This window comes from Aethalodelphis obliquidens, unplaced genomic scaffold (genome assembly GCF_003676395.1).
Source record: "Aethalodelphis obliquidens isolate GAN/ISIS:26980383/991018 unplaced genomic scaffold, ASM367639v1 scaffold114, whole genome shotgun sequence".
Lineage (NCBI taxonomy): Eukaryota > Metazoa > Chordata > Mammalia > Artiodactyla > Delphinidae > Aethalodelphis > Aethalodelphis obliquidens.
The window spans coordinates 2,187,961-2,205,735 of NW_020838058.1; the positions used below are offsets into that span (position 1 = coordinate 2,187,961).

Sequence of the window (17,775 nt, forward strand, 5' to 3'; positions counted from 1 at the left end):
CAGCCGGTCAGACTGCTTCTCGCATGCTCCCTGCCTCCACTCTGCTCCACCCTGGAACTCTTCTCCGCTATGGCTGAGGCTGAGTGAGATCCTTGAGATCATATCTTTATCCCCTTTCTACCCACATCACCCCCAAACTTGAAACTCCCAGGGTTTAGCACAAAGCTTAGTAAGTGCCCAATAAATATTTGTAGACTGAATTAGTGAATGAATGAATGTTGCTCTGGCCAAAGCCGCAGCTTCCACACCCTGCATAACTGCACTCAGTACTGACCCTGAAGATAGGAAAAGCAGTACAACTGATGCTGTAAGAAAATGTTTCTTGTTTATACTGCTGCATCTTGATCTTTGGCTGATCTAAGCACAAAGAGAACTCTTTCAGTTCAGAGAAAAGAGGTTTATGGTGTGTGGCAGAGCTAAGAACAAAGGGCTCAATTGACAGACTGGAGACACTCTCAGCTTCTGAGAGCCTGGAAACTCCATCTATAGATCGGTCCCAGAGGGCAGAGCCAAATAAGGGCAGATGGAGAACACAGCTTTCTTGGGAACTGGTTTTCCACTCCTCTGAGGCAAAAATACATCACTCTATAGCACCCTGAATCAATTCTCCAAAATATAGTGCTGTGTCCTTGTTTGCCAGTGTCTAAAAATAAGTCCTTGTCATATTTTTATTCTCTTTGTCTTAAAGTCATCCAACCAGCCTTGCTTGCAGAATATTAATTGCAGTGAAGCAGAAACCAGGAGATTAAATTGAAGCTACCTTTGAACGGAGCTCCTTAACTGATGACTGACTTGTTGCCCCCAAGCTAAACTCTCCTTTCTCTCTGATCATGCTCCTTGCCATCTGCAACTACGGGACAATGAATCGACAGCTAACTTTACGTCAGCTTTCTTTAGGCTGGTCATTAGAGTGCCTACTGTATGACAGTGTCAAATTCTAGCCTAGGGTTGTGACAGGGATTTAATGCTGTGTCCCAAGTGGGCTACTGGGCTGGCCATTAGAGTAGCAGGTGTCACTAATTTATCTTAACCCTGCCCCGCCACAGACTGTTTAAATTCACATTGCCCTTACCATATCTGCTCTGCCCCTACATTAAACCTTTCAACCAGTACTTTCCAGATAAAACTAAGCATTATTCATGTATGAAGCACTAAGTGTTATTTTTGGAATAGACAACAATTCCAAGAAAAGTTAACAATAACTGAATCCTATACACACCAGGGCTGGGGCACCATTGTCATATTAAAGAAGAAACCATACTTGACTCTGAATTAGTAGAACGATACTTTGAAACCCAACTTCTAAGAGAAAAGAAACCTTAAAATGCAATGAGTTGGTAGCAAGACCTGAGTTGAGTTCTAGTCCAAGCTCAGATACGTATTTATTGGATTATTGGATTCCTTTGGGTACTTTATTTGCCTCTATTTCTTAGTGCCTCCAGCTATAAAAATAGAAGTGATTTATCTACTCTTTATTTCAGAAAATTGTTGTGGGAATGACTTGTATGACCTGAAAAATAAATAAGCTCCTTAAACAAAGCACAATAAAAGTACAATTATTTTGAGTTGCTATTGTAGGGTTAAATAGAACAATTCAATCAAAAGCCACAGTGTTTGAGAACATTCTTAATTTTATTTTCTTTAATTTTATAAAATACATTTTGTAAGATAAGTTTCTAAAAGTTTATCCTTTATGTGTGTTAAAAATGGAATTCTATATCAGAAATGAAGGAAACACTTTCAGTTGATTAACTCTCTTCATGTGTGTATATGTGTGTATGTATGCATGGGAGGTTTTCAGGGAAGGGTTGGTTATTTGTTATGTTATTAAATCAAAACAAAACACAAGGTATGGATTACTTCACTTTCCTTGATCTTGATTGGTTTCTTACAGAACCTTTTCCATCTGCTCCCTCTATGCAGCCTGGAAGCTTGTCTTGTATACTGTTCTGAAAGCAAATATCAAGTGTCTTTTTGTAAACCTTACATCTCCTTAAACGTTGTTGAAACCACTTTGGGGGAGAAAACAAAACGACTCTTTACAGCAACAGAGCCACATACAGCCATACCCATAAAATCTTTCCCTTAATAAAGACAAATCAACTTTTTATTTTTTAACCCAAAGTTAAAACCCAAACACAGAAAGGGAAGACTGAAACCTGGGAGCTATTCGAATTTCAAACTCTTTCCACTTTTCCTTTTCCATGGAAGCTTACCAACTGAATAGCTGATGGCTGGTGCATTCAGATATATGATCTGCACCAGGAGAGAATAACCTGTATGTTAAACCTAACTCTTTAATACACCAAGGTAACATGGCTAAATCAAATCATCTCCCGCCCGCTAGAAAGAATGATCAAATAGGTTATTCAAACTGAGGTTCAAATTCACCAAATCTGTTTCTGCAAAGGACGGAATAATTGGTCTAAAATCCCAAGAGATGCAATAACTAGCCAATTTTACACATCATTTGCGTTTTTTAATGTCCAATTTTCATTTGTTAAAGAATCATAACCAAAGAATCGTTCTCCAGACCTTTCTGGTACAACCCCAAACAAGCGATAGACAAACTGAAAAATGTGAAATGTGCATCATTCTGAAACAAATCAAGATCTTCAAATCACCTGCTATGACTGAATGGATAATACCCCATGAAAAGAGCACCATTGTGAAGATATGACAGAGGCCGAAGTACACAACTAATTAACAGAAAGAAGACATGCTATCCAAAGAGTTATCTATCCTGTGTCTACCAGAGGGCTGGCTCAGTTTACACCGTTAGCCTCTAGCAACTGCTGCTCCTTAGGCCAGTCTTTTTTCGTATGAGCTAGTTTCTCTCTATCCTCAGCTCCTTGGAAACCACAGGGTTGTCATGGTAGCTGTTATCAAGGAGAAGGGAGTGAGAAAATGCTGACAACACCTTGTTTCTCTTCTCTAACGAGGTATAAGGCCAGGTGCCCCCTTTGTCTCCACAGACACTACGCTCCCCTATGCTATAAGTAAGGTTGGCTGAGTTAGGGCTTAAATAGTCCATTGCCATCGGGGTCAGTGCTCTCTTTCTATGGGTGAAAGATCCTTGCTTTGACCCCCTTCTCCCAGCTGCAATAGGTAGATTTGGGCAAATGCTCTTATTGTTTTGCTGGCATTCTTTTTTCTTCTATCTTCAATGGTAATAGGGAGACAGGAATGAGTTCTCAGTTTTGTACACCAACGAGGATATATTTGGCCCCCAAAATGGCAAGGGGGCCAGGTACATCCCTTTTCTCTACCTGAGCATCTTTCTTTCCACTTTGTTTCCATCAGTGGAAGTGCCCTTTGAGAAGAAAACACTTCCTGGTCCTCAGGAGATGCTTGAAAATTGAATTGAGCCTCCATTTCTTTGTGACTTGCAGTTGGGGAGTCACCATCTTAAGCATTTCCCATTTCTAGCAGGAACCAGCTATGAAGCAAAATGACTAAAAGAGGTACGTAAGAGGGGAGAGTCCACGGAGAGACATTAATCACCACGAGACTCTCCTTTCTTGTTACACTCGTCAAGTAAGAAGAGGGCCAGTCAGTGGCAAAGGCAAAGAGTTAACATGGGAGACGCAGCATTGTAGGCTGTGTGGTTAGAGCCTCGCTATTAGAGAAAGGAAAATTTCTACAGGATATCAGAACTTGGTGCCTCGGCCCATGAGTTTCAGGACGGCAAAGTTGTAAGTGGCAGCAATCATGAAGGTGAGCTGTAGGTAAGAGAAGAGAGAATATGAGTGAGAGTAGAAAAGGCTCCCTCCTCCACTCCTTTTGGGAACGAGGAAGGGTAGAAATAAAATCATAGTTAAATAAAGAAAAAAACTCCTGTTCTGCAAAAAGCAGCACATCCAGGCTTTTGCCCTGTAAACTTCACTAGAAGTCCTCTCTGAGACATTTCCTTCCAATGGCCCAGGCCCAGAGAATCAACTCGACAAGGAATTTTTCCACACCTCTGCTCAGCCCAGCACTGAGTTTTCCTCAGGAAAGTGAACACTAACTGGGCTCTGCCATCATATCTTACGTGTCTGAGCGACCTGGATTCATAGGGTGCTTGCTGTAGACGCATAGCCACACCGTGCAGCACAGCCTTCCCCTGCTTAATGCATCCATTTATTTCACAAGATGAGGAACAACTCGACTCCGTAGAAAAGCCTCAGCGGTGGGGGCCAGGAGTGCTGCAAGCTGATCCTTGGTTGATCACCACTTATTCAGTGACTGGAGATAAATTGCTTCACCCTTCAGTACCCCGGGTTCTTAATCTGAACAATGAATGCACTACATTGACACTGAGCCGAAACACCATCCATAATAACAATTCTAATAACGTTAAGAGGTCCTTCCAGTATTTTCAGGAGAGTAACTAAATCCCTTGGAGAGCATCCAAGATGATTCCTATTTACAGTATATAGAATTCCAGGCTACCAAGAATCATGTTTAGTAAGGTTTCAGTGTTCTTGTCACTGATCTGACCGGAATGTGTTGAGAATTAACTATAATTTCTGACTGCAAAGCACCTGGCAATGTTACATGCTCTGTAAATGCTCTATCTTATTATTCTTGACCACGAATCTCTTTCCTCTTCCTCACACCACTTTGCTTGTTCTTATCTCATTTCTGAAAATTTTCTGCCTTGCCAACCCAAAGTAGAAGGCCACAGTCTCTACACTCTGCTGTCTCTGCCCAGCAGCTTTTCTCCAGCACTTCAAGGTTCGAAGGAATCTACCTCTTTTTACCTTTCAGCAGAGCTGTACCCAAGCTATCCCAGGACCACTTATTTTCCAAGATCATTAAAAGACAACTCACCAGGGAAACCAGTGTTGCTGCGGCCCCCACAAATGCAGCAATAAACAGGTGGAAGGTCATTTGGAACTGTAAGAAAATGCAAAAGGGAGAACTGGGTCTTGCAACAGCTGAAATAGGCTCTGCTGCAGATCATGAGTGCAACTTTCTGAATGTGTTGATATCTTTCTGTGTGTTAATTTGGCATCTCTAACTAAGTTGTTACATCCGTGAGTGTAGGCCTCCCATTCTTCAATGTACACCATGGCACCTGACCCCATAGCACCCAGAACACAGAATACTCATAAAATAGTATGGTCTTCCCAAATAATCAACTGATTCCCCTGGGTTGTGCCCAGAATCCCAAAACATTTTGCTTTCAAAGAAATAGTTTACTGCCTTCTTCCTCAGGATTTACTTTTATTCCCCTGCCTCCTTTGTGTATAATATCCATTCTCAATACAGTGTTTCCTTTTTCAAATGTACTTTCTTTTTAAATGAGATTGAGAAGTTCCAAACTAAATGTGTTTTATAAAACCTACATATGTCTGGGCACAACCCATTCTCTTGATAAGGTTTTTAAGTAAAAGAATGAAAATTTTCACTTGGGGGATTTTGCCATTAAGCTCTACCTTTACCTAGAGCTAAAAATTTCTCTTTTAAGGGAGGAAGTCTTAGAATGGAAGGCTTTCTCTGCAGCTTTAAGGAAAATAGATATTTTACCATGTATGCTCATTGGCTCAGGCAATATTTTATAGAAGGCAATTTGCTAACTCAAAATCCAGCAAAAAGAAATTGTGGTCCTTAAAATCAAAGTTGGGTAGAAATTTTATGTTACTAGCCATTCCACTGTAAAATAACCCAATGCCCCACTCACCTCAGCTGTTTTGCAGATGGACAGAAGGTTGGAGCCACACACCTTGCCAGGGAAGGCATTCCATGGGAGAACACCTACATAAGACACAAATATCAACCAAGGTAAGCTTCACAGAGTTATGGGGCTATATGGAGCACTTCTTCCATCTTTAATCATCCTGGCTGAAAAGTTGGGTCCTACTGACAATCAGGATCTTCTTTTCTAAAGATTTACCCAAAAAAACAGTTGCAAATTTTTTTGTTTGTTATTGAAATGTGCTGCTTCTGGGTTGGGGACAGCAGTCAACTGGGGTAGAGCAGTGCAAAGAGCCAAGAAAACTCCCACCACCTCCAAGAAGTTCCCTTCTCAGGGAAGAAACCTCTCCAGTTTCAATGAGAAGGATTAACAAACTAGATCCAAGCATCCATATTTTTATTTTTCCCCATAATTACCACCTTCCTTACCCTAAGAACCAAATATATAGTGCTTCGATAGGGGGTAGGGGAGCCAAGCCACCTTAACTCACCATACATTCTGGCATCAGCACAGAGACTGCCTATACTGGCAGAGGTCTTGCTGGGGGTGGCAATAGACTGGCAAGTGGTCCAAGTGTTGAAGTAAATGTACACAGGCACAGCAGAGCAGGCAAACACCAGGAGCCACACAATGGTCAGGGCATAGGTGATGCCCACAAACTAAAACAATTGACATGGGGTGGTTAGAAATCAACATCAGCCTGCAGACATTGAAATATAAACAAGGAGATCCTGGAATGGCATGTACCAGACATGAAACCAGGTTCCAGGGATTTCCACCAAATGAAATTAGTAAGCAGGGCACCTCTACCAAATGTCATTGGCAGTATCTACTAGAGAACTGGCCCCAAATATGACAGAGGGTGGGGGGAATGGGTGGGGGTTGGAGTGAGGAGGACCCCTGGGTTAGAGAGGCTTCAGGAGATTGTTTGGGCGGATAAGGTGTGAAGAAATCAAAAGAGATCTTGAAAGAAAGTCGTGCCATTTAAATGCCTTAGGCTGAGCTTAGAAAATGTTCTTTGTCAAAGGACTTTGGATCCCTAGTTATTGAACAAAGCCAATAAGAGATTTAAATTTCCGATCCCAAAACCTTTCTAAGCCAACTGCTAGCCACAAAAGACATCACCACAACCCACAGATGTTCATCCCCCAAAGGATCTTTAACTCTAGAGGCTGGAAACCAATGTATACCTCACTGGAAGCATGGATAGCCCTCTAATAAAGATAAAGTATTAAATATGCAGATCTACACTAGCCCCCTCTGGGGCCTCCAACAATGTAGGATCCCAGAATATTATGGATTCCATCTTGGAGTCAATTACTTAATTTCTATGATCCACCCTCCCTCTCAGATCAGGTACCTACCTACATCTCAATCCCACGAGTAGCATTTTAAACTCTTGGGCAGTCAGATCTACTCTTGTTGTGGTCCCAGCTAGGAGGGGAGTAAAGGGGTACCAACAGATGGCTTAGAAATGGTCTGATTGAACAAAGCATCCCACGAAACTCATGCTTTTCCTTTTGAGATGAAATTTTCTAGGGAACTTTTAAAAAGTGAGGCTAAGCCAGCTGGGCACCACGTTCTTCCTGACCTTCTCATTTGGCTGCAGCCATCACGTCCTCACTCAAAAGCCAGGCCCCTAAAGAGGACCCAGCCTTGGGTGGGGGTGTGGCCACAGACTCACGCCCAGTTGTCCCCCACCCCCTGTTATTGCCACAAAATCCTGAGGATGATCACCTTGTCGGGATGTCCTAGCCATTTTCCCAAACAATGACACACCCGCTCCAAAGAATGAGCTTGATGTTGGCCTCTGGAACCCCTCCCCTTCTGGCCCCCTGTTACCGTTGCACTCAGGCCCTTGCCGCAGATGGTGGTCTTGTAGTCGCCAAAGATCTGCCTGACTGCGCCGGTGGTGTAGAAGCCCTCAGCCAGCAGGAGGGCCCCATAAAGGAAGAAGAAAGAGGCAGTTCCATAGATGACATACTGGAAAGCATGGATCCTACATTAACAGACAGACAAAAAGCCAGAAAATCTAATGAATTGAGGACCCAGTTCCCTTGCTGCATAAGTTAGTTGGACCCTTGAGTGGGCACCTAAACAAGGCTAGGGATTCTTTAGAGGGATCACTAGGTTCTTCCTCTGTGCTTCTACCTGATCTTCATTGAAGTAAAAGAAGATGCTCCTCCCAACACCTGGTTTACCCTGTAACCTGAAGAACCGGGGCACTACTCTCCTTGACCTGACCCTTCAGAGATGCTCCCTCAGAGGAGAGAGTAGAGAGGAGCTAGGCAAGAAGGAAGAGGGATGAAAGAAGAGGAGTCTAACTTGCCCTAGGAACAGGAGAGGCTTAGTACTGTGCCTGAGCGGACTCAAGTGGTGTGGTAAACCAAGAGAAGTAGCCCCACCCTGTCTAGTCGTGCCTCCCCCGAGTTCTTTATATGGACCACTTCAGAGGCTCCAACTCTGTCCATGTTAACCCTACTTAGCAGAAATTAAAACATGTGGGACAAAGCAAGGGTGGGGTGGGTGTGGTTAGGAGTGGGCTGGCAGGCAGGCAGAACTCCCCCTCTGAATGTGGCACTCTCCCTTCATTTAGGGCTTCAGATGTGGCACAGGTAGAACCTGCACACAGAAGGAAGATCCAGGAATCCTGTCTGTCCCCACACCAATCCCCTACTAGTCACTAAGGTACTGATGAGTTCTGTATCTCAAAGATAGACAGGGTTCGTGGGGGACAGTAGGTACTTACACATTGATGAGATATTCATAGTCCTGGTAGTTTTTGGAGAAATAGGTCTCAATTAGCTTTTCTGTGCCAGTGAGTGCTTCATGTCCACAGCCACAGAACAGTGCCACCCCAAAGAAACACAATCCAGTGGCCACCAGGGAAGCAAAGGGGGCCCCTACGAGACATCTCGCACAGCACTCTAACAAGCCTGAGGACAAAAGAGGGTAAACAGTCAGGGATGGGCAATACATAGCTCATCACTCATCACTCTCCACCAGCCCAGCCAGGCCCTGTGCTCACATGCACGGATGGTAGGGGGTGGGGGGTGGGGTGTCTCCCCAGAGGCCAAAAGCAGGAGAGTCCAGAACCTTAGACTTGTAGAATGTGAGATTGACCCCCCCAAACTATACTTTGTTCCATTCTTGAAGATAAATCCTTACCTTTAATCCCCAGAATGTAAGTGGGTTTTTGAACAATCGGTATTCAGGTAGCCGGCTAGAGAGATGATGCAATCATTCCCTCCTTTCTTCTCATTCTGATTTGTTTTCATCATTTATCAACTCTTATGGAGTACTTACTATGTACCCAGCATTGTGCTAGGTATTATGTGGAGTGTGAAGGCGTAAAGACATAGACTCTGCCACAGGGGACTTGTTTGTCTACTGAGGAGAATGAGCTAGGTAGACCTAATATTTTCAACTAACAATTCCAGGCAGCCAAGTAAATGGTTATAAAGAGTAAATGCCCTTAGAATTCCAGGAAGGGGTGAGTGTAGGCCAGAGATATTGATATTGTCAGACAACATTTGAGCCTTAAACAGCATTCCGGGTGGAGAAACTTTGGAAATTCCATGTTCCTGGGTATTCCTGAACGTTGTGTGTATTTGCTGCATGGAATGCTTGATTCTTCTTAGTCTGGATGTGTGGAGAGCAGTCCAAAGGAAAGGAGGGAACTGGCAGAGGATGGGAAATGGTAATGGGAGGATTACTATTATTCTCAGTAATAAACAATGCAGGCTGAATGATTTTTGGACACTTTTCATGGCTGATTTGTCCCCCAATACTACAGTTTGGCCAATGTCCCCACCCTCAGTCCTACCCTGGAGTTCTGTCAAAACAGCTACAAAGAGACTTTATACAAAGTCAACAAAGCATGAAACGTCTTTCTGGAATGGCAAAACACACCAGGGCCTGGGAACACAGGTGTCTTAAAGTGCTAAGAGTCCCTGAGATTCCCCAGACCTGGTACCTCAGGCCTCAAGCCAGTGTTGCTGAGAAGCAGGAAAGGCACGCAAGTCACAGGCTCTGAGAGCAGCGGTGCCCCTAAGTACTAGCCCTGAGCTCTAAGATGTCACATGGAGTGAAACTTAAAAAATATCCAGTAGATGACTGACTAGATGGGAAAAGGATGGCTCCCTCTGGCCTCTCAGCCAGATCCCCAAAAGGTGGAAGAAATGAAAGTGTTAAACTCTTCAGAAAAATGTTATATATACACTGATTTTATCTATCCACATATCATATAGATATGGCATATGAATTATTTTTGTATTTTTGTGTATATATGTAGTATACACATATATAAAATATGTATAAAAAATGTTATATATACACTGATTTTATCTATCCACATATCATATAGATATGGCATATGAATTATTTTTGTATTTTTGTGTATATATGTAGTATACACATATATAAAATATGTGTGTATATAAAATATGTGTACACACACACACGTACACACAAATAATCAGCAAATGTGCTGAGAAGCTGCTATTTTGGAAAAGCATGTTGGAACTCCTTACACAAATCAAATAAATTGTATTAATTTTTAGGTTTGGATTTTATCCAAAGTTCGCTTGTCTATTCCAGGGTACCAGGGACCGGGGGAGTCCTTTGCCTGAACCTCTTAATAATAGTACAGTTTCTTTTTAGACCTGAGTGCTTGACCATCTGGTGATTTGCCTGGCTGAACTGCATCCATGTGAACAGATTTTGAAGGACCAAATTATCTCTATCGTGAGAAAGTTGAGGCAGAGACATTTACTTATCTCTGTTCTCAGAGCCACAGAATGAGTGAGTCCTCTTACCCACTGTCCCCTAAAATGACAGCCCTTCCTTGGTACTCAAAGAGCCACTTCCTCAAAGATTCTTGTATGTCACACCAGAGACAAGACTCAGAAGCCCAAGCCAAGCAAAATAAGTAGCTAACATTTGCAGCAGAACTGAATTTCCTCCCTTTTCTAAGAACTGAAGCACTGCTGTCAAAAAACTTGGCCTCTGTGGGAAGCAGTGCTTCATTAGAGCTGGCCCACGGGGGGTGTGCGCGTGCGCACACACGTGCCAGGGCGGGGGCACATGCATGAATGCAAATGTTCACATAAACACATGTATATACCAGAGAGAAAACCATAGCAGTTTAAATTGCTCATTGTCCTCAGGAAACATTCAGAAACTGATCTTCCTCTTTCTCAACAGGTTAAGATACTAGATGCATCCTGTAAGTCAAGAAAAGGAGCTTGGAAATAAACAGTGCTGCCATTTTCCTTCTCGGCCTATCCAACTCTTCTCCACCCCCAAACTCTTAGAATCTTCTAGTAAAGAAGGTCTCTGAAGCCTGGGGGTGGGGGAAGGGAAGGTCAGTGACCCCACTGTTCCCTCTCTCCCCAGCACAGGGTCAAGGCTTGGACAGAGCCCTCCATAGCTCCCCTGGACAAAGCAGCCTTGTTTTTCCCTGAGATCTCAGGAGCCTCATTGGTATTCTGCAGGGGCCTGCAGGCCTGGGGGTGGGGAGGGGATCAGACCCAGGGAACAATGGAAGAACTGTTTGTTTAGCCCAGAGTAAGGAGAGTCATCGTCCGTAGCAAGTGACCGTCTTGTGCCCACTCACTCACCCCAGCTTTCTCACCCTGGAAAGGGCTAAAATGGTGGTGCAGGTGTGAGCAGGGATGGAGAAACTTGAACTCTTGCTAATCAAACAGAGAATTCCTCTCTAAGTTTTAGCTGATGCCCCCTCCACGGTTGTAAAGATGAGGAAAAAAGCCACTTTAGTCTATCTGATCCCTCAAGCATCATCCAAATAACCAGAGAGTATCACATATAGTGTTCTTACTGGGTGATAAAGGGCTAAGCCATGGGAGCAACTCTGAATCATCAGCTGATATCCTTTCTTCTTACATCCACTTTTCCTCCATTTTCTTAGCGCTCAAATAACTTAGCGCCCCCTTTTCTGCTCCACTGCCACTCGAAGCAAGGTACAAAAGGACATAGGCTTTAATGAGTCTCTAACATGGAGTTGGAAATAAATGGCCCTGGATAAATCTATCACTCTTCAGCTATAAACAGTTCAACAATATCAGCATAAGCATCAGGTGTCCACCTCTTCACATTGAAATGAAATGTTTGTTCTGGGGGCATTTAAGTTCAGCAGAAGTGAGGGATCTCAGTCAGTCAGTCCAAGCAAAAAATCAAATTTTGGATTCCAACTGGGAAAAACTTAGAACATGCAAGAAATTGTGTCATCAAAGTAGTTGACAATCAGAACATTCTGAGAAAGGTCCATTGGGTTCCCTTTGATTTGGGAATGTGTGAACCTAAAGCCAGAGGGTCTCCATTTCAGAAGACTTCATGGTTGAAAAGATATCGGTTTGATTCAGGAAGGCTGTGAGGGATTCTGAAGAAGTTCCTTGGCTCTTGCAAGGACATTCTCACATTTCCAGGCTAAGTATAGACTGCAACATGGTGGAGTTGGCATAAAAGAACTATATAGCAACAATATTACCCAATGCAACAGAATTGGATTAAACCACCTTACTTTGTTGAGAGGTGATAAAGAAAAATAATAACCTTCCCCGGTGTTTTCCTTTCATTTCTGTTCATTGGATTCAGTACAATTATTGAGCATATTAGCAGTAACCTAGACACTATGGGAAACAAAAGGGAATTATAAGGCCCAGTCCCTTTCTTCAAAGACCTTTCAGTCTTATTGGGGAAAACAAACATGTCTGTGAATCAAAAACCAAAGCTGCCTATAATCTAGTGTTAAAATGTGTATAACCAAGTCCTGTGGGCAAAATGTAAGCAAAGGGGAGATATTCAGTGTTGGCTAGATATATCTGCGAACTCCCCAAACTAGTCTAATCAATCTGTGATAGAACTTCAAGCCCTTCTCATTAATGCTCTTCACAGGAGTCTGAAAAGGATCAACGGGACTGCTGTGACTCATCCAGATTCGTCTATCCAAGGGACTGGATTGATCCTGATGCTGTCTCTTTAAGCAGGAGCCAAAAGCTCCCAAGCCCTCCCTCCTTTCCCATGCCCTGGGAACGCCTCAAGGACAAGCTCCGTGATGGAAATTTAGTGTGAATCTGGGAACCCATCAAAGGGAGGAAAGGAAGGGCTTTCATGGAAAGGGATGGTAGAAAGAGACCAATTGTGCCTTGCACAATTCCCAGCCTGTCCCTTGAATCCAGCTGACAAAGGGAGAGATAGAAGAACCCTATACAATAGAGCTAAACAACAGGCAGGCTCATTGAGTGAAAAACTGGCCCCATCTCCCTAAGTCTCTAATCTGAGCTAAAGTCTTACCCTCCTCCCAGAACCCACCCCTTAACCTCACCCCATGAACAGAGGCTCCCTTGATCAGGACCTATCACAGTTGACAGGACCAAGATGCTAGAGCAGCCGTGACTGGTACTGGGGATGGATGGGGATGAGTGGGTGGGTTCTAGGAGTAAAAGAACAATCAACAGGAGGTGCCAGAGACAAAGACTTTTGCTTCTGGCCTTATCCTGACCAGACAAAGCCCTGCCTATAATCTTGTCTTTCCTACATGAAATCAGCACTTATACCACATTCAAGCGCTGGAAAGGGGCTCTGTAGCCCCTGAGGCATGGGAATCCAAGCTTGCTAGATAGTCAAGTCATGCAGAGTTAAACATAAAAGGAATCTCAGGCTCCTCTTTGAACAGGTATTATTATTGCCATGGCAACAGCATCTGGACCACCTTGTTTCCTATGTTCCCTACTCCTCCCCAAACACACACATACAGGCACGCATGCATGGATACACATGTGCACACATGTATGCCAATTTATACCCAAACATTGGGAGACTGGGGTAGAGGCTGGATTGTTAAACTCTATCTCTGACACATTGTCTTCGCCTTGCCCACTTCTGGAAAGGTTAAAGAGAAGCACCTGGCACTAAGCTGAGAGACAACAGTTTTCATACCTTATTCCTTAGGTTAGTCTCCCACCATTTCCTCCTCTCCCCTTGGTTGCAGTGTGAAGCTGATCTAGGGAACCTTGTTCTCTTCCTCGGGATGTCACTGACTCCTTTCCAGAGCCCTGTCTGGCAGAAAGCTGAGAGGCCAGTGCAGAACTGAACGATCACCTCTAGGACCATTTTAAAATAACCAAGGAGGAATTAATCAATCAGTACTTGCTGAGCTTTTGCTGTGAGTTTGACACTGGGCAGGCCCTGACAGTGGGAAAGGAAGGGAAAGCTACTCTGTTCACTTCCCATGGCTGCTGTGACCCTTCCTGATCAGGTCACTGCCCTGACTTGATGTTCTCTGGACCTGAAGTTCTGTGGGCAAGGAGGGCATTTCTACTGTTGATTTCTTTCAGCACCAGGAATCCTGGGGATGGTTTTCAAGGATTTAAGTTAATACACAAAAAGGAACAAGGGAAAAAGATTCCACTGGCTGGGGTTCTGCCTTCATAGGTTTGGAGACTATATTTCCCCTCCCACCCATTTCCCAGGGGTTTCTTGGGCCTTGTTACTACTCAGAGAGATTTGAGAGCATAGTTCTAGTTGTCAGGCTATTGAGTAAATTGTTGGATTTCCTAGCACAGAGCCAGAGCAAAAGGTCCTCGAAGCAGAGCAGACCTTTCAATCTGCCTGGCTCTCCAAGAGCGCCTCTGGCTCTGCAGGGCCAAGGTGAGGAGTGGGGTGGGGAAGGCTACCTATGATCATTTTGGTCAGTGTCTCTAGGAAAGGTAAGTGAATGTGCTGGTTTGAATCTGCTTTCTTTTTAGCTCCTGGCATTCTTGCAGCATTCTGGCCATCGTGATGGGATTCAGATAGTCTTCAGGCATTTTGTAAAAAACTGGACCCCTGCTCTGCCTCCACACTTTTTGCCTAGGCTACATTCACTTACTCTGAGCCAGCCAAAACTACTCTGCTCGGCAAACAGCCACCTTTGGAGGGAAGCATCATAGTCTGGTTACCGGGGTAACAGCCACTGTTCTCAGACATCAGGCTTTGCAGGAGCCAATGTTTTGCTGTTCAGTAATGGCATTATGTTACTAAGCAGAGAATAATCAGCTACTGCTCTTTGGCTCTTTTCCGGTTCCATTGTTATCCCAAAGACTCATTTGGAACATCCCTCTCCCAAGTCAGGACAAGTTTTAATGAATTATCATTTCCCCCGTAAACCTTTTGTGTGGACACTACTGAATTCCCTGTTCCTCTTCACTTCCAATCCTACTGGATTCTGTATGGTTGAGGTAGTGAGCTCCCTGTTCCTGGGGGTGATTAAGAAGAAGCTGTAGGAATGTTTAATTGGCTGTCGTAGAAGGGAATCCTGCATTGAGAATAAGCTCAGGCAGCTTCTTAAATTCCTTCCAATCCCAGATTCCACGATATAATTTGTCTACTACAATTGTTAAACAGCAAACACTCCATGTCAGAAGTAGTAGCAGTTCAGTACCTTGCTGGAGATGGTCTATTATTTACAAAGTACTTGAGATACTTTGTCATTGAATAACTGAGAACTCAATGGCTACTCCATCATGTGCACCTGGCCCAAGTATGGCCCACCCCCAGGATCTGGTATCCAATACACAACCTCTACTGTGCCCTCACTATGGTAATCTCCCCTGAAGGAAATCATCCAGCCTCCATAACAGGAAACTATCCCTATGGTCACCTTATTTGTTCCTGCCTTTTCCTCAGGGCTTTCATCCTCTAAGGAAGTAATATTCAGCATCCTTCTTTACTCCCTCTCCTTTTTTTAATTCACAAGCTACCCAATCAGCTGCCTTGACATTAGGTAGGGTTCTTGATGTTACCTAGGGCAGGAATTGAGTTCCTCCAACATTCACTTCTCACCTGGCCACACTCAATTGGACAAATGATTCTTACCCAAGTGCACAGAGTACATACAAAGAAAGCCCAAACACTTTGTAAAGAAGAGTCAGCCTGTACATGCATTATTATATAATAATTGGTATGATTATTATTTACAATTGTTCTAGAGCTTGCCCATTTTCAAAGGACTCCCACGTCATTATTATTTGATTTTTATAACCCTGAAAGTAGACAAAGCAGTTATCGTTATCCCCATTTTCCAGATGATGAAGTGATCATTCACAGCAACCTACCCAATGTCACGAAGTTCATAAGTGGCAGATCTGGGATTCAAACCTGGTTGTGTTAACTTCTAGACAAGTTCTCTGCCCTCTTAATTATCCTGCCTGAATACACGCTTCAAAAAGCTCTCTCAGTGTTTCAGGATGAAACAACCTAAAGTCTGACACCAGCTTAGTATAATTGAAAACCTATCTCCATGGATGTTGTTGGAGCCTTCTGAGTATTACATTTGATGGTGAATACTCAGGACAATTGATTCTCATTTCATTTAGGATGTATTCAAGCTGCTGCTCTTGTTTTGCCAAATGTGAGAAATGTCTACATGTTTCTGTGGCATCCTGTGTGGACAAAGACCCTTGTGCTCTGCACACCTTGCTCTGAGTAGACACCACCAGAGACCAGACCTCAGACCTCATAGCTTCTCTACAGAGAAGCCCTCAGTACTCAACCAAGTCAGTAAGAGCCCTAAGGTCCCATCAACCTCCTTGTCATAGCAAGGATTTAGAGTCTGAGCCATGGCCTCAGGAAGGCTAAGTCTTTAATATTTGCTACATATGGTCACCCATACATGTGCATGCACACACACAAACACACACACACACACACACACACACACACACACACACACACACACACACACCCTTACCCATATCCGTTCCCTATGGTAAAGCCATTGAGGACTTTATTTTCATTTCCTGAACCTGAGATTGGCCTCCTCAGCCATGGCCAAGCCTGAGCCCATCTCTCCCAGTTTCCTTCTGATGCCCAGCAGGGTCCAAATTTTGTATCAAGCAAGCAATTATTTTGAACAGCTGAGGGCCAGCCAACATTAGTTTCCTCCAGCAAAACCAGGGATGTCAGCTGACTGGGCCATTACAGGGGCCTGGGAACCAGGGGAAAAGAGAAGGTAGAGGGAAGTGAGGGGGTAGGAGGACACATGACCACGTCCAGCCCGCCGGGCACTCTCTCCAAGGACCTGTGGGACTCTCCACGTGCTGCTGGAGTTCTTTGACAATAAAGCATCATTCTCAGTACAGCAAAGGAGTTAATTTAATTGCGTGCTAAGGAATTAAAAAGAAAACAGGTGCCAAAACACAACTCATTTCAACCATTAGAAACCCCGAACCGCAAAGTTCTTGCAAATTCCTGTGCTTTGGCTTGAATTTTCCATGCTAAAGTTTTTGAAACTCACCCATGTCTTTGGGACTCTGATTCCAATTGTAGCCTGCTGGCTAGTCTGCTTTGCGGCTGACTTTGTTCAGCTGGAAGGATCTTGGTCTCTCCAGTCTCCTTCTTCGGTCCTTTACTTTTTCTCTCTGAGTATCTTTGTCCTCTTCTCCTGCAATGAAAAGGGCTTTCTGATTGACAGCCAACCCCCTTAAAGGGACAGGCCCGCTTTCCTCCTCCTCTCCTCCTCCTCTCCTCCTCCCCTTCTCCTCCCCTTGTCCCCACCTCCTCAGGGATACTCCCTTCTCTAAGGCCTCCATCTTCTTTCTGCTTTTCACTGCCAACTGTCTCATTTTTTTCTTTTTTTTCCCCCCCTAAGGCTTGCCTGTGTGGAATTTCACTTTGCTGCAGAGACATCTGGAAATGCGGTTTGGGGGTGGAAATAAAAAGAGGTCCTGCAGGTCTCCAACTGATCCTTGGATCTATTTGGTGTGGGATGGGGCAGCACAAGTGTCAGAAGCCAGGAAGGTAGTAGCCCTGACGAGGCAGTCAGGGTCTAAAACCTAGATGCCACCTCCCAGTCCTTCCAGCTCTGCCCCAACCCCACCCCTCACTCCTAGCTGCCCTTGACCCTATCCACCATTACTCTCCCCACCACCGTTTGGAAAATAAACGTTCCTTCCCTGCCATCCCAGCTCCAGAAACACAAGAGAAAAGAAAAATTGTCTTTTAAAATAATTTCCTCCAAATCCTTCTTAGTTTCAACTGAATGAGGACAAAACACAAGCTGTTGATTCCACGAACAGATTTTGACCAAGCTG

General features: G+C 44.0%; 1 protein-coding gene across 1 annotated transcript; it reads right to left on the minus strand.

The window, feature by feature from the left end:
- Positions 1-1,613: 1,613 nt before the first annotated feature.
- PLP1 (proteolipid protein 1) lies at positions 1,614-17,186 on the minus strand. The gene is made up of 7 exons (XM_027097518.1): positions 16,980-17,186; positions 8,433-8,619; positions 7,526-7,682; positions 6,174-6,342; positions 5,669-5,742; positions 4,816-4,881; positions 1,614-3,722 (listed from the first exon to the last, which is right to left on the minus strand). The coding sequence occupies exons 1-7, from the start codon at positions 16,981-16,983 to the stop codon at positions 3,651-3,653; spliced, it is 729 nt and encodes a 242-aa protein (XP_026953319.1). The 5' UTR covers positions 16,984-17,186; the 3' UTR covers positions 1,614-3,650.
- Positions 17,187-17,775: the final 589 nt, after the last annotated feature.